General features: G+C 36.0%; 2 protein-coding genes across 2 annotated transcripts in view; both read right to left on the reverse strand.

The window, feature by feature from the left end:
- ppp2r5a (protein phosphatase 2, regulatory subunit B', alpha isoform) overlaps positions 1-3,973 on the reverse strand; it is a 68,784-nt gene extending 64,811 nt beyond the window's left edge. Inside the window, exon 1 of the mRNA XM_030127795.1 lies at positions 2,910-3,973. Within this exon, the coding sequence (XP_029983655.1) occupies positions 2,910-3,057 (148 nt within the window). The 5' untranslated portion in view covers positions 3,058-3,973. The remainder of the gene's footprint in view (positions 1-2,909) is intronic.
- A 2,510-nt stretch (positions 3,974-6,483) lies between these two features.
- Positions 6,484-20,594, reverse strand: dtl (denticleless E3 ubiquitin protein ligase adapter). The gene is made up of 15 exons (XM_030127794.1): positions 20,458-20,594; positions 18,196-18,333; positions 17,990-18,082; positions 17,843-17,904; positions 16,397-16,517; positions 15,650-15,715; positions 15,382-15,497; positions 14,040-14,113; positions 13,843-13,949; positions 13,657-13,761; positions 11,850-11,962; positions 11,663-11,752; positions 11,369-11,492; positions 9,405-10,054; positions 6,484-7,123 (listed from the first exon to the last, which is right to left on the reverse strand). The coding sequence occupies exons 1-15, from the start codon at positions 20,507-20,509 to the stop codon at positions 7,058-7,060; spliced, it is 1,977 nt and encodes a 658-aa protein (XP_029983654.1). The 5' UTR covers positions 20,510-20,594; the 3' UTR covers positions 6,484-7,057.
- Positions 20,595-21,380: the final 786 nt, after the last annotated feature.

Here is a 21,380-nt window from a genome sequence, read left to right on the forward strand (position 1 = left end):
GGTCTCATGGTGATTAGGTCACTTCCGGTCTCGGGTACAGATTGCTTTCACATGGCAAGGCTCTGTACTGGAATCCATGCAGTCCATACCCAGGACTACCTTCACAGCTGGACTCGGGTACGGTACTCACGCATGGAACGTTTGCATTTACACTGATAAAATTAAGTGGACTTTGGGATCCTACAGACTCGGATACCCAGTCTGAAAATGGCCATAGTGTTGGTGACCTGCATTACACACAACAGGAGATGAAGCCCATTCAGCTGTTTAACACAAAACACGTTGCTTCTTTGCTTTGTTTACCACAAACCGTGACTTTCTTGACTCATAAAATTGTGTTTTACAATGACAAACATCATATGCGTAAATGCTGGTACATTCACATTTTGTCTAATTGTGTCTATTTATTCAATTGTCCTATTTTCTTATCTTACTGTGTTCTCCTGGCTTCAAGTACAAATTTCGTTCTTTTATGTCTGCATGTTTGAATGACAAAGCGTCTTGAGTCCTTGAAATAAATTTTCAGATATTCTGGCAATATGTCGAGTCTGATAGTGAAAGAAGACAACTTATTCTAGATTTATGCTTCTTTGCTGAAGCGTTTCCAGCTGATCTACCTGTGACATGGCATAAGAGTTTTAAGTATTCATCTTAATTCAAGGTCAACATCTTAACATGCCCGAAACTTACAGAGAACGCCTCCTTCACTGGTGTCTTTACTATCAACAGCTTCTTCCACCATCAAAAACAAGGACCCCAGTGTACAACATCCCTGGCATGGTGGTTTGCATGCTGTACCCTCATACTGTAGCTCCAGTTTGTAGTAACTTTACCTCATGCAGGATGTGGAGTCTCAGCATGTACCCACCGCTCTCCTCACTAACACAGTTCCCCCTGTGAGCCTGAACTATTCTGGGCCTTTAAGGGCTTCTATAAAAACATGTTAGAACTTATAAGTAAGCATCAGTATGTGGGGAAATTGAACACATGTGTTAACAGTGTAAGTATTCAATAAACCAAAGCAGATGCAGTGAACTTGTGCAACTCATCAAGGCTACATTTCATCCCTTGAGAATCAGCTGGTTCTATGTCCACTTTTCCTCATTTTGAGAAAACAGAGTTTGAAAATTTCCCCTGTCTGATCTCTGATATTTGGAGAGTTATCAATCATCTTTTTTTGTGTGGAATAGTGTTGACTGTGGAAGGTACCCTAAACATATTAACATGTTCTAAATCTCCATAGGCTTAGAGATATAAGAAGTCAAAAATGCACATAGAACTTTCTGATTCCAAGGTATGCAAATTGCCCCTGGTCAACATGTTCTATGTCCAACACAGGACCTTGTGCCTTTACAGGTGTTACTTATGATCGAAATCAGGAAGTTCTATGTCCACCAGAGTTGTTTTTAAAAAAAAGTATGAACAAACTAAGAACGTTTTAGTCAGTGATTACATGTATTTTATACTGATGTCACAAAATGCAACATTAAAAACCATCCTTTGCTAGTGTTTTCCATGTATTTAAGGTTGACAACTAAAATGAGCACATCTATCCTTTTTCATTAAAAGCAGAATGGTGAATAAACGTGTTAGGACACCTGGAGTACCTGAGTAAATTGTGTTAACTCAGTTTTCATGGCAAACAACCATTTTCCAGCCATACTTCAATCCTCAAAGGCAGGAGAATTAGTTGTGGAATGTAGGCAAAGGATGTGTACACCATGAACCACCTTTTTAAGACTGAGGAAGATGAGTATTGAAAATTCTTCGTACACTCATAGATAAAAGTCAATGAATGAGCCACATTCTTATTTGAACCTGACACCGGACAACATTGCCCACTTGACCAGAATCTACAACATAAAAAATAAAAATTAGAAAAAAAGTGTATAAAATGCAAAAATTGCATCAAAATTAAATATACATTCACAGATAAAATGATTATATCAAATCAATGATAAGTCTGTAAATGAGCCAAATTCTCATTTGAACCTGAGGCAGGGACAATATTGGCCACTTGACCAAAATCTAGTATGAAAGAATGAAAGGATGAAAAATAAAACTTATCCAGAAATGCCAAATTTTGCATCAAAATGCCACATACAATCAAATATAAAATGACTATCAAATACACAAGTTTATCAATGAGCCACCTTCTCAGACCTGACTCCGGGAAAGCCTTGCCCATCTAAAAATGCCAAATTTGAACACTGAACTGCTTGATTGATTGATTGATTGATTGATTGATGTATTTATTTCAAACATGAATGTCAAACAGAAGAAAATAAATAAACAAAACACTTAAACATAAGTCATATAATACATATTCAAAACGGTGTGAGGAGAAGAAGTATAACTTATGAACTCCCACCCCTTCTCCTTATAAAATTAATAATAATAACCTTCCTCGTCTAATCATATCTATACACTATGCCATAATATGACTGATACTTACTAGTAAATAATTAGGTTTCTGGCTTTATATTTTTAACAACTACTTTTGAGCAAATGTCACAGGATCCAGGTATGGCCCCTGATTGGGTCCTTCTTGGACACAGAACTACCTGATTTGAAAACTCAGGACATAGAAATAAATGTTTCTAGGTGTGAGTGTGTGTAGATGTTTAGCTTGGAACTAAGCACTTTGGGACATAAACTTAAATGATTTTAGAATGTCCTGATATGCTTAACTCCATTTCTGCAAAAAGTGGACTTAGAACCAGCTGATTCTCAAGGGATGATTTGAAGAGAAGAAGAAAAAAAAAAACAGCTGTTGTGTTTGTTTTGGCTTCTTTCAGATAATCGGCTGTGTAGTGAGAGTGTCTGGTGCAAATCCACAGTGTTAGTGGACACAACACAGCACAGTGGGTCACGGGAGCCTATTTTAAGCAGACCCTTCATCCTCTTACCTTTGAGCTGCGGCAGTGGTGAAAGCTCAACCGGAGCGCTCTGAGTCCGGTACTGAGACGAGCCCTGGGATTTCCTCAGTTTCTGGGCCTTCCTCATAGACTTTCGAGTAAACCCGTCCACTTTCTCGGATGCAGAGATGGCCGACATTTTGCTGCAAAAACTGATGGAGACTTCAGACAAGCTACTGAATCCCTAGGCCAAATGATAGGCTTCCTTATGTGATCCAAGTGTTCGCATCAGCACAAAAACATGGAAGCTCGTCTCCTTTCTGAGGTTATTCTGTACGATCCAACATGGTCGTTATGTGTCGGGGTTAGACTGTTTCCAAAGGCTGCATCATTGGGGGGTAACTTGTTTTTGTGAGATTTCCTTTAAAACCCGATGCAAACAAACAAACTCATGACATTGCTCGCAGTAAAAATCAGCAGACAACGAATATTAGCAAAGTTTCTAAATGACTGATGTTTTATGCTTTCTCGTTGTGTTTGCAAAAGGTCCACCTGTTACAAAATGTATACCAGACATTGTCATAAAAAGTTGTCTAAATTAGTTGTAAAGTTGGTGCAGCCGCAGACTACTGCGCTGCTGGAATGGAGGCTAACACACCTAGCTAGCTTGCTAAAATTAGCTGACGTTGATGTATGTCACTACGGCTGTTGAAGGAAAAAAAGTTTAAGTATGCAGCTGTACCGGACGATTCCTGTGGGTCTTCATAAAAACACAAACCCCACGTCTTCAATTACTGGGTTTAATCCGGGTTACACATCCGCTTGGGTAGCTTTTTCAGACCAACCATCCGAGATCGATGAAGTTCAATTTCGGTTGACGAAGTCGCACTTAAAAGTTAGCCGTCTGCGCAGCACAGCGACTTTGCCTCAGCTTACATCTTTCGTGAAACGTGCAGCCGCAGTTCAGCTCTCTCCACGTCTTAAAAAAAAAAAAAAAAAAAAAAAAAAAGACGAGGATGTTTTAAATAGTACACATTACTGGGTGTCGTGCTGAATAGGCAGCCATAAAACACTCCCAGCTCAGGCGTTCAGTCGTTGTCCGTCTGACTTCACAGCTCGGTGGACTGCAGAGCCTGACAGGTCGACGTCATTGACTGATAGCTCCAACGGCCAATCACCGATAGAGACTTACCAAACTAGAAACTTTTTAAACCAATCAAAATGCACAGAAAGCGGGCCCTGACCATGTGACATGTGAAAACAATATGTGACGTTGTGGCGATGAATGAGGAGTGGCATTTAAAATAAGTTTTTTATTATTTAATTTCATTTGGAAAAAGAGAATACATTATATATATATATATATATATATATATATATATATATATATATATATATATATATATATATATAATAAAAAAAAAGTCATGATAAATAAGCTGTGTTCTTGTGGTTTAGATAGATAGATAGATAGATAGATAGATAGATAGATAGATAGATAGATAGATAGATAGATAGATAGATAGATAGATAGACTTAATTGTTGTGCAGCAGCAGCATGATGGACAGTAAAAATAAAATATAAGTATAAAAATAGAATGCAAGAGCAAACACACTATACATAATAAATCAGCAGAATATAGAAGAACTGTAGAAAATCTGGACAAACATACAGAAGAGGATTAGGGCCACTGTAAATAGATAGATAGATAGATAGATAGATAGATAGATAGATAGATAGATAGATAGATAGATAGATAGATAGATAGATAGATAGATAGATAGATAGATAGATAGACAGATAGATAGATAGATAGATAGATAGATAGATAGATAGATAGATAGATAGATAGATAGATAGATAGATAGATAGATAGATAGATAGATAGATAGATAGATAGATAGATAGATAGATAGATACTTTATTGATCCCCGGGGGGAAATTCAAGTATTCAGCAGCTTACATACAACACACAACACAAAAGTGGGTTAGTACCAGGTTAACAAAAAGGTTAGTATATACACTCTAAGAGACAATTGCTAAAGAAACTACTCTAAAAGTGCTTCCTGTACAGTACTGTGCATAAAGACGTCTGATTGTATTCACATTTCAGGGCATTAAAAAAAGAAAGAAAGTGAAACAGTGATATAAAGTGTAGCTGTGATATAAATAAATATAAATAAATAAGCTGTGTTCTTGTGGTTTAAATTCTTTACAGTTCACCTCCCTAAACTCTTCTTTTAAAATTAAACGGATCAAACTTTTCTTTAAAAATCCCAATTCAATCTGGAACTTTATTACTGCTCAGGTTTTTAACTCACTTGAAAGAATGCATTTTCTGCTAAGATGCAATTACAATATATCTAAATTACCGGTAAAACTGTCCAACTTTCATAGTCAACTCTTATCATCTTGGTTAATGCTATACTCACACAACTTTTCTCCCCATAAATATTTCATTTGGAACAATCAAGATATTAAGTTTAAGAACAAGTCTGGAAGTCTGGAACTGGACTGATGTGGTCCACTCTCTTGGTCTTAGTGAGGACTCGAGCAGCAGCATTCTGGATCAGCTGCAGTCGTCTGATAGACTTTTTAGGCAGACCAGAGAAGATACTGTTACAGTAGTATATGATTATTGTGTCTTAGACTGTATGATGTTCTGTATATTCTTGTCATTTTCAGTAAACAATCTGCCTCTCCATATCAGACAAGCCTCCTCTCTGTCTGTTTTTAAATCCCTTCTTAAAACCCATCTTTTGTCCTTGGCCTTTGAAAGCATGTGAGATGTTTGAATATATTATTTGTATTCTGTTGTTTTATTTGGCATTGGTTTATTGTTCTTTTTTTGTTTTAAATTGTACAGCTTATGTTTTTTCATTTATTCTTGTATTCTAGTCTTTTATTTAGGTTTTATTTATTCTTCCATACAGCACTGTTTGTTTTTTTGTACAGTTGTTCTGTCTTTTAATCTAATATTTTACCCTTTTCTTTTGTTTATTTATTCTTCTGTACAGCACTTTGGTCCACTGTGGTTGTTTTAAAGTGCTTTACAAATAAAGTTGGATTGGATATATTCATATTTTTGTACGTTCTATTATTGAATAAGAAACACATTCTTGAATTAAAAAAAAAACTGTAGTGAGTTTTTATGAGATGGAGTTAAAGCAGGTACCTTCAAAACAGTCATTTAGGGTGCTTTGGTATAGATTGAGCAGCACATAAACACTTTCAACTTTTGTGAGTGTTGGCAATTTTATTTATTTTTTTTAATAAAATTGTGATCTCAGAAAAAATGTGTATTGGGTAAGCTAAACATCTGTCGCTTTTTGTTAGCAATATTTCTAAGTTGAGGTCATCTAATGCCGATAGCTATAAGAGAATACATTTTAGAGGGGAAAAAAGAGGACACATATAAACTTGAATCTACTGAAAGTTAAAGATCACGTCATTATACTATCTGTGACTTAACTACGTAATGTGGTAAATACCAACATACAAACATATGAACACATAAAATTAGGTTTGCCCTTAAGACTTTCTGCTAGTCTTCATTTTTATTTTGAGTTAATTTATAATTGTAACGCCTGAGAGCTTTTTTTCAAAATTAACAAGGCACACATGGGAAAAAATGTCTCGGTTTAATAAAAATCTGACAGCAACAGTTAATTAAATACAAAAGGAACCAAGCAAACATCACTGGTAATTTTGTACATACAAACAACAAGCACTTACTCACAGAAAGTCACAGTTTTAAGATTTCATACAAGTAACAGACAGGACAAGAGTTCAAGGCAGTTACAGATCTGGTGATGATTTCCATTTTAGTGAAGTATTTGTAGTATATAAATCCCCCCAAAAAATCTCAGGCATCTCTGAGTTGTTAGGTTTGAGAAAAATCATAGATTCAGTCAGTGACATTCAGCTGTAACTTTCAACTTTAGATTTTGCACAGCATCAAGAAACTGTGTAGGAGGCAACTGCAAAACCTATCAGACAATTCAAATACAAAAAACAGCCTCTCAGGATGTGAAAACAGCATTAAATATTCAGAACAATCTATTCTGTCAGTCTCTGTGCAGTCCAAGTTCAAAAAGTCAAATAACTTGGACATAGGTGAATGCTGATTAAAATTACTCTGAATAAAAAGGTAGAATTTTAAACAAGTAAAAAAATCATCTGGAGAGCGCTGGGTAGGTCACTCCACAGTCCTTTTTGTGAAATATGTGGAGATTTTCTTCATGGTATGTGGTGAACGGGTGGTCTGAAAAACAAGAGGTGGAACAAGGTCAACGTCAGTACACACATTAGTGGCCACAAAGGTTCAAGCGTGTAAACATTAGAACCGATAAGAACAAAACCTCAATCACAAAACTACATTTTCTCAGGTCTGAGTATTTGGATTGTAATGCTGTAATTATCTGGTGAAGCATGCATTTCTAGATGAGTTACATTCCATAAAGGTGAAAGCAAGACATCAATCAACACAGTCAAAAAAATAACAAATATTTCTTATTACCCTACATCATCATCTTAATGAAATTTGAAGAGAATTTCCTTAGAACACAATAGGCTTTATTGTACAGCCAAAACAGTCTATATTCACACTGTGTGGAAAATAGACATTTATTAACATTTTGGATGAAAGAACCTTTGCAGATCATTTGTCTTTGTCCTTCGCATTCTATAGAAGAAGCTCCAATGAAGAATAGACAGTGAGTGTGGAAAGAAAAACACAAAAATAAATAAATACTTCAGAAGCCGATGTTTGTGTGCTGGGTCTTCAAAATAATTACAAATATTAAAATGCCTAATTATGAGTATTTCAGCAAACCGCAATTATTTTGCATAATCGTGATAATCCTCCTCTTCTGTTGACTTTCATATAAACAGCTACAATTAATGCCATACTGTCATTACTGTTGCTATTTTGTTTTCTATTATAAAAGATTTGTCTGGTTCTTTTAATGATGTCATTTGAAGGTATTTAGCTTCTATTTTAGGTAATTCTTTGTGGATCTTTTTTTTTTTTTGTTCAAAGCTTAAAAAGGCAAAAGCAGATGTAGTGTTCATTGCCAATAAATGGTTGTTCTTCATTAACTGTATATGTATCTGTAAACAACTGTTAGGCTTATATTATACTAGCGGCATTAACCCATAAAGACCCAATGCTAGTTTTGTGTGTACTTTTGTCTGTATTTTTAACCTCTCTTAAGTGATTTCTCACCATTTATTCTAATATTATGTTCTGTATTTTGCATTTTTAAGGGAAAATCAGGTATTTTTCAATATGTAATTTACTGATCATGCAGATGTTAAATAAAGCACAAATAAAAGTTGAGGGATATTATCTCAAAAACAGAAAAAACTGAAGAAAAAGTGACTTTTTTCAGTAAAATATGTCATTAACTGAAGAGCAACCAAGCTTCTCCATCCAGTTACTGATCCAACTCCATGGGTTTTACTGGCGAATCAATGTTGTAGAAGATGACGGTGTTTCCACGTTCACTATGAAGCCTCTGAACGTCTAAATGGGTCATATCTGATGACTATGAAGAGATGACAAACTGTATTTTACACCAATTATCTACATGGATTTATGAGATTAGTGGATCAACAGAAAATAGATATTTTGCATCAGTAGTTGGTTTTGGTCCCTAGTGGCTGTTTGGGTCTTTATGGATTAAATGAGAAAAATTCAGAAAAAGGCTAACTGCATATGTTTGCCCATTCAGTAATCAATGAAAATACAGTCGTGGAAAAAATTATTAGACCATCAAAAGTCATCAAAACAATGGTCATGCAATCAAGTACTAACTCCTGTGTGTATCATGTGACTAAAACAGACAGAAAAGAAAACATGGAATGCCTAAAAGCACTGTTTTTGTCAGTACAATGCCATAGCTACTGACGTAAGAACTGGAGTGATTTTGGTTATTATCAAGAAAACCATGGAGAATGGATAGATATCAGCTCTGAAATTAAACTCTTATGAGCTATTTTTGTTGTTATCATTATAATTATCCAAACAAATGTACCTTTCGTTGTACCAGGCATTAAAATGAACAAGAAATTGAAGAAAACAAGGGTGGTCTGATAATATTTTCTGCGCGCGACTATATGTGGAACCCATATTTGCTAAAGGAAAATAAAATTGTCATAGACCAGAGAGAATGGAGCAAAGAGCATAAAGTACATCGTAAATGTCAAGTATGAATTAGTCTTAATCTGAACTTGGTATTTGCCAAATACAAACTAAATCCATAAAATGATAAATGAAGCTAGTTTGATGTTTTGTTTGATGCAGTCTGAGGAACTGGTCAAGCTACATTTTTTCCTCATAGTTCTTAGATTTATTTGAAAATGTAAAGCATGAGCTGACGAAAAAGCAGAATGGATCTACTTTCATTATATTTGTCCAAACAAATGTACTTTTAGTTGTACCAGGCATTAAAATGAACAAGAAATTGAAGAAAATAGGGGTGGTCTAATAATTTATCATGACTGTGTCATAAATATACTTCTAAAGATGTTTGTTTTCTTACCGGAGAAGCTGGTGTCTTGCCCTCTTGTCTCTTGGAAGCACTGGGGCTTCTGGGAAAACTCAGACCTCCTTGACCTTTCCTCATCTTTTGGCCCATCACTGACAACCAGTCCTTTGCTCCAGGAGAGCAGTTCTCTTTGCCGGTCTGTCTTGGTGAGGCTCGTTTGTCCTCTGTGTGACAGTCCGTTTGGACCTGGTCCTCCTGGGCAGGACAGCAGATCCCTGACAGCACCCTGCCTCTCTTTGCCTCAGGGAGCAATTCAGTAACACACTCACACTGCTCTGCTTTTTCACAACACTGACGCACACCGCCACCCGTGTCCAGTCGGCGTTTGGCTCGTCTCTCTGTGGGCGATGAGTTGCTGCTCGGTGGACTCTGAGGACGGGGGCTCAGCGCCGTCCGGACAGCAGGGCTTACATGACCGGGGGATCCGTGGCTGGGGGACAACCACTGTTTGATGGATGACGGTGTTCTCTGCCGAACAGCGGCCGCTTTGGGATCCTGAGACTGCAAGGGCGAGGTGGTGCTGGAAGGCAGAGGCAGAGCTGCACCGCTGGGAGCACAGGCAGCGAGCTGGGGCGAGGCCAGTCCGCCAAGGCTCTGTGTTCTCTGGTTCTTAGCAGGGGTTGTCTCAGCCTGGATTAATGGCCCTAATTTACAACAAAAGTCTCCATTAGTTCAGATGTCACCACTAATACACTGAATTACACTCTGCAGGAAAACAATCAACATAAAGTTCTTTCACATTTACAAAATAATACAGCAACATAGGAAAGGTTTTTGCTTGGTTGTTTGGTTGTATGCATTGTTGTTTTTTTCTTTTTCCTATATTGAAAGCTGGGTAACTGAATTTGTTGTGTAGGACAGGCATTAATATAAGCATTCTGCTTCTGTCTGTGTCTTTTCAGTCACTAACCTGTTGGTAATGTTTGTAGTGTTGACGATGGTTGTATTATGTGATAACTGAATAAAGAATTTCATCACCATCATCAACAACAACAACAACTATATCAGCAAGACAGTTATAGGAAAAGTACAGATATGAAATGAACGAGTGAACTGGCAATAGAAATTATTTTTGCTTGATATGTACTTAATGTTCTTGCTCAGTCATTTGTTTGGGTAATGATGCAGGTACACAAGTTGGAAATACAGTTGCGGAAAAAATTATTAGACCATCAAAAGTCACCAAAAACAATGGTCATGCAATGAAGTACTAACTCCTGTGTGTATCATGTGACTAAAACAGACAGAAAAGAAAACATGGAATGTCTAAAAGCACTGTTTTTGTCAGTACAATGCCATAGATATTGATGTAAGAACTGAAGTGATTTTGGTTATTATCAAGAAAACATGGAAAATGGATAGATATCAGCTCTGAAATTAAACTACTATGAGCTATTTTTGTTATCATTATATTTGTCCAAACAAATGTACCTTTAGTTGTACCAGGCATTAAAATGAACAAGAAATTGAAGAAAACAAGGGTGGTCTAATATTTTTTTCCGAGACTGTATGTGGAACCCATATTTGCTAAAGGAAAATAATGTCATAGACCTGAGAGAATGGAGCAAACAGCATAAAGTACATCGTAAATGTCGAGTATGAATTATTATGAACCTGGTATTTGCCAAATACAAACTAAATCCATAAAATGATAAATGAAGCTAGTTTGATGTTTTGTTTGATGCAGTCTGAGGAACTGGTCAAGCTACATTTTTTCCTCTTAGTTCTTAGATTTGTTTGAAAATGTAAAGCTTGAGCTGACAAAAAAGCAGCATGGATCTACTTTTTTGGATGTACACTGACATACGAGTCCAAATATTCAACTCGGTTGGAAAATTAAAGCATGTTTTTGGAGTTTTACCCATACATGAATATATAGAGGAGTAAAAATATTGGGGATATGATTATGGGGTAGTCCAAGGCAGGCATTTTCAAGGTAGAGAAGTTAAAATACTAACTGGATGGAGACTTCGGACGTGTCCAGCCGACAAGGTTGGCCTCTCCCACAGAGGACTGGCCTCCATCCATTTCCCGATGAAGCCGCCAGAGCCGTATAGTGTGGTCGTCAGAACAGGAAGCGATCTACAGAGAAGGAAAGTGGGATTATACAGAGTAAAAATCTATCATTCTGTGTTTTTTAAAAAGGACTCAGACACACAGAAAGATCTGCACTAGATGTATTTTATTTTGTCTTACAGTTGAAACCATCTAAAAACACCACATGACAATAAAATGCATATTTGTCGTCATACCTTTGTGAAGTCTGTCGGGCACCACGCTGCAGATGTAACTTCCTCGCTATGACCTTGGAGCATCATGGGAGGACGTTTAGGATCAGATATCTAAAATGCAGTATCGAAACAATCATTGTTACTGCATGCTGGGAACACAAATCGAGGTTCTGTTATATTATGGTGAAATAAAACGGAGAGACCAGACCTTCCAGATGTATGCGTGATTGTCACTTGAACCACTGGCCAAAAACTGATCATCAGGGCTAATGGAGGACTTTATATAGAAGGAGGAGTTCTGGTGGCCGCTGAAAACAGCCACTGTGAAGAAAAAGACAGCTCTGATTTAAAAGCGTCGTGCATTGACTCCTACAGAAACACTGACTTTCTTATCTCCAGAAAGCAATGGTTCTGTCACGTCACACGCATGAGCTACTGTATTTTTATATTATTCATCATATATCTACTTAGTTTGTTTATATATTTATTTAGGTATGTCTAATTTTCAATGTTATTTGCATGTTTTTGTTTTCATTTTATTCATTTTCATATATTGTGGAGACTCTTGTTGGTTTGAGGCATGTTTGACTGCTGTATGTGTTAAAAATGGATTTAACCCATAAAGACCAAAAAAGCCACCAGTGACACAAACCATCTGCTGATGTAAACTGTTTAATACCTGTTGATCCACTAATCCTGTCTAATAATTGGTGTAAAATGCCGTTTGTCATCTTTTCATGGTCATCAGGTGTGACCCATTTGGACATTCAAAGGCTCCGTAGTGAATGTAGAGACACCGTCATCTTCTTCAACACTGATTCACCAGTAAAAGTCATGGAGTTGGATCAATGACAGTGGATGGAGATGCTTGTTTTATGTTCAGTTAATGATATATTTGCTGAAAAAGTCCCTTTTTCTTCAGTAACCCTCAACTTTACTCTGAGAGTTTATGAACCTCTACATCACAGGTGTCAAACATGTGGCCCGGGGGCCAAATCCGGCCCGCCAAAGGGTCCAGTCTGGCCCCTGGGATGAATTTATGAAATGCAAAAATTACACTGAAGATATTAATCATTTTAGTTCAGGTTCCACAAACAGAAAATTTAATTTCAGGTGGGTTGGATCAGTAAAATACTATCATAATAACCTATAAATACTTACAACTCCAATTTTTTCTCCTTGTTAATGTAAAAATTTTTATGTCATTTTACTGTATTTACACTAATACAAACGAACATTTCACAAAAACACGAATAACCTGAATGAATAAAAACATTTTGAAATGTCTGAAGTGTAATTTTAACAATATTCTGCCTGTTATTAAATGTTTTGTGTATTTGTTGATCCACTGTGATCTGTAAATTGTAATTTACATGTGTAAATGATCAACTGAGACATAATATTGTTAAAATTGCACTTAGTTTTCTTAAGAAATTTCAGTTTGTTCATGTTATTCACATTGTTTTAAAGGATAGTTGGTAGATGTAAACATTTTCATCGCATAATTTTACTGTTTTTGCTCTAAAACATAGAAGAAAGTTTGGACTTGACATTATTTCTATATTATTCTGTTATTATTTCACTGGTCCGGCCCACTTCAGATCAAATTTGGCTTAATGTGGCCCCTGAACTAGAATGAGTTTGACGTGCCTGCTCTACATCAGACAATTAATTACATGAAAATACATGATTGTCACAAAAAAGCACACAATACAGAGCATAATGTCATAATAAATGGTGATAAATCATTTAAGAAAGGTTCAAATGAAGAGAAAAATTCATTTGGGAACTGGCACAAAAGTAGCACTGGGTCTTCATGGGTTAAAAAAACAAACAAACATGCATAGACATAAAAAGTTCCCTGCATTTCATCATAAATTTGTCCAAACTCCTGTTGCTTCACCATCAGTTCCCCCTGATCCCAACAGCAAAATACATCTGTACTAAGAGTTTGCAGCCCCATCTAGTGAAACACAATGGAAATGGAACACATTTGTAACAAACAACATATTTACCTGGAGAAGTTTTTATTCCGCTGACGTTGAACATGTAGATGTTATCATCAGTGCAGTTACACATGACATTTGATCTTGTGGAATCCAGAACGAGTCCAGAATAACCTGTAACACAAGCGAAATGTTCAGTAAATGTCATTTTGTTTGAATATCAGCCTGATGACCATGGATTGGAGCAGAACTGACCAAGGCGCATACGCATGCAGGAGCCTGGATACGGAAACGTCTGCAGAGCAACAGGATCCTGACGGAGCGCTGTGTAGTTCTTCCTCAGATCCCACATCTTGATGACTCTGGTTCAGGGAAATACGTGGAAGAAATTAACAAACATGCAAGTATATTCTGAGAGTCAGTAGATGCTTCTGGTCTCTGATGTTTCTTACCCATCGACAGCCCCAGAGGAGATGAGGGTGTGTTGATCCCGAAACACGACCACTGTGACGCTCTGCTGTGTATCCTGAACAAAAGACAAGAACACTAAAGTCTACACTGTTTCTACACCTGATGAATTAATTTCTTACCCCGCAGCAGCAAAACTATTGGTTAAATTCATACCAAATTTGGTTTATAGATTACCAGTGACCCAGAATAGATCTAATTACATTTTGGGAACAATAGGTCAAAGTTTCAATTTTTTATACATTTTTTAATTATTTTTTTTCTCCCCCCTATTTACTTGTAATGAGCAAAACTTCAAATGTCTGTAGCAGCAAAACTATTGGTTGAATTCATAACAAATTTGGTTTATAGATTGCCAGTGACCCAGAATAGATGTCATTACATTTACATTTATGCATTTGGCAGATGCTTTTTTCCGAAGCGACTTACAGGAAAAAAAACCAAAAATTAAAAAAATGAATAAAAAATAAAAATAAAATACAAGAATAGATTAAAGACATAAAGCAGCTGTACAATTAAAAAACAGTGTCATACAGAAGATTAAAAAGCAAAATGATAGACTAAAAATAGAAGAATAGATTAGGAAGACATAAAAACAGCTGTACATTACATTTTGGGAAAAACAGGTCAAAGTTTAAATTTTTTAAATCTTTTTTTCCCCAATTTACTTGTAATGGGCGAAATATCACATGTCTGTCACAGCAAAACTATTGGTTGAATTCATACTAATTGGGTTTATAGATTGTTAGTGACCCAGAATAGATGTGATTATATTTTAGGAAAAGTAGGTCAAAGTTCAAATTTTTCATGAATTTTCAACTTCTTTTTTCTTCTTCCATTTGCTTATAATGGGCAAAATTTCACATGTCTATAAAAACATGAATTTTGTTTCAATTTACGCCAAACTTGACACGTACAGTATATAGAGGCAATTGATATGCTGACATCACTACACGTATAGACATGATGACATCAGCTGATCGATGCTAAAATAAAACAAAATACAAGCGAGGGGCGGGGTCTGTTGTGCCTGGCACCACTTGTTAATCTTTTTTTTTTTTTTTTTATGCATTGCTGATGCATTTACATTATCAGTATATAATGATAGCCGGCCTCTTTACTTTCTAAATAGTTAGCATTGGTCATTGGAAAACACTTAGTAATATTTTAGCTCAAATATTTAGAAAATCTTGCTAATTACAGCCAAAAAGATGATGACGAGATGTTTATTTTACCCAGCTTTCATATACACCATGTCTGACTTGAACATTCTTTTTTGTTTTTACTTTTGTTTGTTTGAAATATTTAAACAGTAAAGAAACCCACCACACTGGGAGCCATGCCACGTGCTCCGTTTCGCCTTTTCTTTGTCTTAGATGGGAGAGTTGTCTCTGCTTTGTTGTGGGCTCCACTGATCTGTTTGACCTGTTTGTAGAAACCATCTGACAGACGTACACTCCATTAAACACTGATAAATACAGTACACTAAACAGAACAAGCTCATACTGTCTATATATGGTCCGAAAATCACATTATGATTGTATCAGTTTATAAAGATTGAATGTCCTGCTCAATATTAAAATGAAATCAATACCTTTTTTGCTGCACCTGGTGTCCCAGACCATAATATTTCCATCTCTGGCTCCAGTACAGAAAACAGCTATTGAAAAAAAGCACAAAAAAAGCTATATTAGCATAACAGATATCACATTTAAATGGAAATGTCACCTGATTTGCAGTTGCATAATGTACTTGATTATTAATTTCTCCAAATGCATTTCCCAGATGTTTACTTGCCTTCCAAATGGTATAGTTGCTTAAAAATAAAATCAGTTGAAGCTATGTTTTATAACCCATCATTCAGTTGAAACTTGTAAGCAACTACAGAAAACATTAATTCTCTCAGTAATACAGGGGTTGGACAAAATAATGGAAACACCTTAAAAAATCAACAAAATATAATTTAATATGGTGTAGGTCTGCCTTTTGCAGCAATTACAGCCTCAATTCTCCGAGGTATTGATTCATACAACTTGTGAATTGTTTCCAAAGGAATTTTAAGCCATTCTTAAGTTAGAATACCCTCCAACTCTTTTAGAGACGATGGCGGTGGAAATCGACGTCTTACTTGAATCTCTAAAACTGACCATAAATGCTCAATAATGTTGAGGTCTGGGGACTGTGCCGGCCATACGAGATGCTCAACTTCATTAGAATGTTCCTCATGCCATTCTTTAACAGTTCTAGCTGTATGGATTGGGGCATTATCATCTTGAGGTGAAGGTGTTTCCATTATTTTGTCCAACCCCTGTACTTCTGCTCAGTAAATATTCTTGCATACCTTTCTCTTCTGGTGTGAATGCAACAGACTTGAGGCTGCAGAGGTGACCCTTGAAGCTGCCCAACAGTTCCCCTGACTTCACATCCCAAAGCCGAGCCATTTGGTCACCAGCAGCAGTCACCTGAAAACAATCACATAGGATGGTCAAGGCTTTAATCAAAAAGAATCATAAACCACTATTTTCTATGCAATTATACAAACATCAAAAGGAAACATAAGCAAGAATAAGCAAAATAAGAGTTGAAATATATTTGTCAGGACCAAATATTAAAGTCTTCATGCATTAAGTATAACAGTCTGGATTATTTTCCTATTAAGGCATTAAAAAAAACACATAATGAGCGCATTTTCCATGCAATTTGATGGACGGCATATTTGAGCATGAAGCAACATGTATATGGGTACTTCTATGAAACTGGAAACTAAAAGCAGGACATGGGGGCTAAAAATTCAAACCAGATGTAGACTAATGTTATGAAGCAAATTTGGAAGCACTTTGGGACTATTTTAGAAATAAATATTTACTGAGATAAAAGAGAAACTATTTTTCAGATAAAACACATTTTATTTGACGTGTGCATACAAAAAGGTAAAAAGGACACAAAAATAACGTGCTACTATTTTTTTGAATGTCTTTTTATTGCCTCACAGGTACATTTTGGGAATCGAAGAAAATATGCGAGGCAGAGTGTTTCACAAAAATGACCGCTGTTGCAAAATCACTTGCGATTTATTTGTGTTTAAATGGGCAGGTTCTGCATGTAACACGAGTGGGTTACACACGAAACCTGGAATGAGACTGCCGATTCATGAAAAACCTGCATGTTTGCATTAGAAAAACCACTAGGATCATCACATTTAACACAGTGTCTTTATTTAGTATATAAGACCATTTCAAGCGGTGTTTTCCAGATCAAATGCACTGACACCTAGGTACCTTTTCATGTCCCAATTTTGGTTATTAAAAATTCATTAATTTTGGGATGGCTCAGAGCAAGAGTTTAATTTTTTTGCATTTATCTGAGGTCATCATTAGGTACATCCTGGGGGGAATATGTCTAAATTTCTCTTTTATTATTGGGTCTAAAATGCTGATACCAAAATAAACCCAGTTTCATGGAAAGACCCACATACAGACTACTTAACAGAGTTTAGAACAATGTGTAAAGTGTGAGAAAATGCATGGATTTTAGTGCCGTTTACAAACAAACCAATATTTTCCCATATTTGAATGTTTTCTTACATTCAGACCAATGGAGAAAAAAAAAAATTGCAAACCAGCAAAACTATGGCTTGTAGTTGTCATATAACTGATGACACATGTCCAATTAAGATACAACTGGATAATTTTACCATAAATGTTTTAATTACATTGTAAGTCAACGTCACAGAGATGCAACGAATTAGACAAATGTAAAAAAAAAACTAAAGATGGACTGTACATACCAACTGAGGCTCTCCCGGAACCCAGGCGATGTCAAACACAGCATTCTCATGAGCCAGCCACTCTGCAGAAGTTCACACACTATCACCCACTGATACTCCCCTGTGATGTTTAATAATGAGAAAAGAGAACAATCTAGACGTGCATACCTTTAAGAAGCACATTTTCTCGGCTCTCCGTGTTGTAGATTCTAACGATGCCTTCTTCATTTGCAACAGTGAGGATGTTCTGCAGGTTCGTGGCTGAAGACACAAGGGAGAACACGAATGTATCAGTCAGATTAATACATGAAAACAGTCCAGAGCTCTGTTGTCCATCATCTAATGAAAAAAACAGCCTGTAATAGAAGGATTACCAGAGGAGAAGGCTAATCCAAACGGGGGCACTGTATCTCCCAGGTTCCCGTAGGAGATGTATTCATCATGTCGGACACACTGGAAGCCTGGTAGCAGGGAGCTCAGAGGATACCTGGGCAGGGAGTTAACAGGGAGGGCTGGAAATGGAGAATAATACATGATTAGATACTATATATTTAGAGATACTACCATTATTTTCTACATTATTTATTTAGCTTATAAGAAAAATGTCTTATCACAATATCCCAGCGATCAGGATGACAAATTCTGTTCAACAGTTTAAAGGAAAAATAAACCAACAAAAGCTGTTTCTCAATGTTATATTTTCGTTTATTAATTACCAGTAGTTATTCCTAGCATGTTCAACGGAAGAATGGAGTTCCTACCATCAAAACTGAAAGCTTTAAGTTTTGTAAAAAATTTTTTGCACTTTATTTTTATTTTTTTAATATAAAATACAAAACAAAAAGAAACACAGGGCACAGGTACATTCAGACATTTACGTACTGTTTACTGTCCACAGATTGAATGAAAGAGTCCCATTTTTTCCAGTGCTTTACACCCTTATGCTGTTGTAGGCGGAGACTGTATGTCATCATTTCCATTAAATGGATTTAGTTGACAATTTTTATCACCAAAGAAATTGAGGGAGGGTCCTTTTTAAGCCAGTATTTGGTGATGGCTTTTTCGCCTGCGGCAAGCAGTATTCTAAATAAATATATGTCACTTTCCTGTAATTCCTCTGGGGGAATGCTAAAAAACAAAGTAGCCAATGACATATCAAAATGAACACCAAAATCTGAATACATCAACTTAATCATCTCTCCCCAAAAGCCAACAATACCAGGACAGGACCAGAATACATGTGCTTGATCTGCCTCGAGTGAACCGCACTCCCTCCAGCAGGAAAAATGAACTCCAGAAAAATGTGATTTTCGTGCAGGTGTAATAAAGAAACGGGCCAGACATTTCCAACAAAAATCCCTCCATGATAGTGAGTTTGTAGTACAGTTCTGACATTTCCACCCCTCTGACCATATTCTCATTTGGTATTTTCTCATGCAGGTCCCTCTCCCATTGATTTTTTCCGTGAAAATATATCTCATTGTCTTTTGAATTTGAAAGCTGTATTAATTTTACCAGTGATGTTTTTGTTACTGGAACCTTTATAGGCTTCTACCAGTATTTGAATTAGATGAGAGGGAGTCTCTGTCATAGAACATTGTATTTCCTTTACAAAGTAATCACGGAGTTGGAGATATCTGAAAAAAATCATGTTTTTTTTTTTTGTAACTTATATTTTTATTAGTTTTAAAAGAACAACAACAAAAAGAAAACACAACAACATAAATAAGTTTGGGTAGCACAGTCTTCTCAATTATTTTGCTTACATAATGTCCATTTTTTCCACTTTTTGTTCATTTGTGGTTCTTGTAGTCTCAATCTCTGTGTTAGTTTTTCCATTAGAAATATGTCCTCGATTGTAGTTATCCATTGATCCTTTGATGGTATGTTCATCTTCCCCCAATTCCTTGTTATACATTTTTTTGCAGCTATCAACATCACCTTTACTGAAAAAATCATGTTTACCAAGTCCAAATTTGAGAGAAAGATTTTGAAAGTTGTCCATCTGTCCTTTTGAAAGTAGACCATGTTTAGACCACTGTCTAAATCTGTAGTCATGTAGTACAGGTTGGAAGTCTGGGTCACTCACAGGCCAGTTTAGGATCCTAAAAGTTCTGTAAATTATTGATGAGGTTTTATTCTCAGTATTAAGGGTTTGTGGATTGATTGTTTATATCATATGTAGCCATCTGGTAAAATGTTGGGGATAAACTATACCACCAATAAGTGAGTATTTCTGTACTTTACATGAGAATTTAACTGGTGATGGATCAGATTGTCTAATTACACCATATAGTAGCTACAGTAAAGCACTCACAAAGACCGTTTTACATCTGTTTTACGCATTTGGTGTACATTTCACTGATAATACTTAGTTAGATGTGACTGTAGTGGTGTAATTTCACAGTTTAGTATTAGTACTTTTGTTAAAGTAATGGATTTGAGTACTATTTTCATTGCTAAACACCTTTAACGTTAGTATTAGTGGTAGTTTAGAGCGGAAAAACGACACATACATAAGGTTATATTGGATTATTCTTAATGTAAAATTAGCTAAAGATTATCAGTAGCACAATGCCACCCCGGTGACCCACAAAACACCTAAATATTACCGATAAATACACAGATTGTCTCACCATTCTGCCTCCGTCTGCCAACTTGTCCGTCAACGACCGAGCGGAAAAGCATCCTTAAGTTTTACTAATACACGATGTGACCTAATTTCGTGATCAAATTGGGGAAGAATCGGTCAGATCGTAACCTGAGCTCGGTGTGTCTTTTTTTTTTTCCCGCGAACAGAAACGCCAAACACCAGACTGAATCCCCCGCTAAAGCTGCGTTCCGCTCTGCCATTGGCTGAAGCAGTCACTTCCGGTATGAGGCAGGCTCTACATCCGGCTCTTTGTTCCGAGGGTCAGTGAAGGCAGCATAAATTACGCACACAACTTCCGGTACGGTAATGATGAAAAATAGTAAATAAATAAATAAATAAATAAATAAATAAATAAATAAATAAATAAATAATAATAATAATAATAATAATAATAATAATAATAATAATAATAATAATAATAATAATAATAAATAAAATAAAAATCCAAAAAATGCAATGATAAACAAGCGGAGTAATGGTGGGTTCAATGTCCTAGATTTTCATACTCTGCACTCCACATTTAAGATTAAATGGGTCAAAAAGTACTTAACACACCCAAATTCATTATGGAACTTTATTTCTACATATGTATTTGAGGCTTTAGGAGGATTTGACTTTGTATTAAGATGTAACTACAATATAGAAAAGCTTCCTGTTAAACTTTCTAATTTTCATAAACAGTTACTTTTATGTCGGTCCTTGGTATATACACATCATTTTTCCCCTCACAAATGTTATATATGGAATAACCAGAATGTATGTTTCAAACGTAAGTAATTGTTTTTAAAGAATTGGGTTGACAACGGAATACTGCTTGTCTGTCAGTTTTTTAGCAAGGAAGGTCAGTTGTTTACTCCTAGTGAATTTTTGTTAGAATATAAAATTCCGGTACTCCCAAGAGAATAC

This window comes from Sphaeramia orbicularis, chromosome 24 (assembly GCF_902148855.1).
Source record: "Sphaeramia orbicularis chromosome 24, fSphaOr1.1, whole genome shotgun sequence".
Classification (NCBI taxonomy): Eukaryota; Metazoa; Chordata; class Actinopteri; order Kurtiformes; family Apogonidae; genus Sphaeramia; species Sphaeramia orbicularis.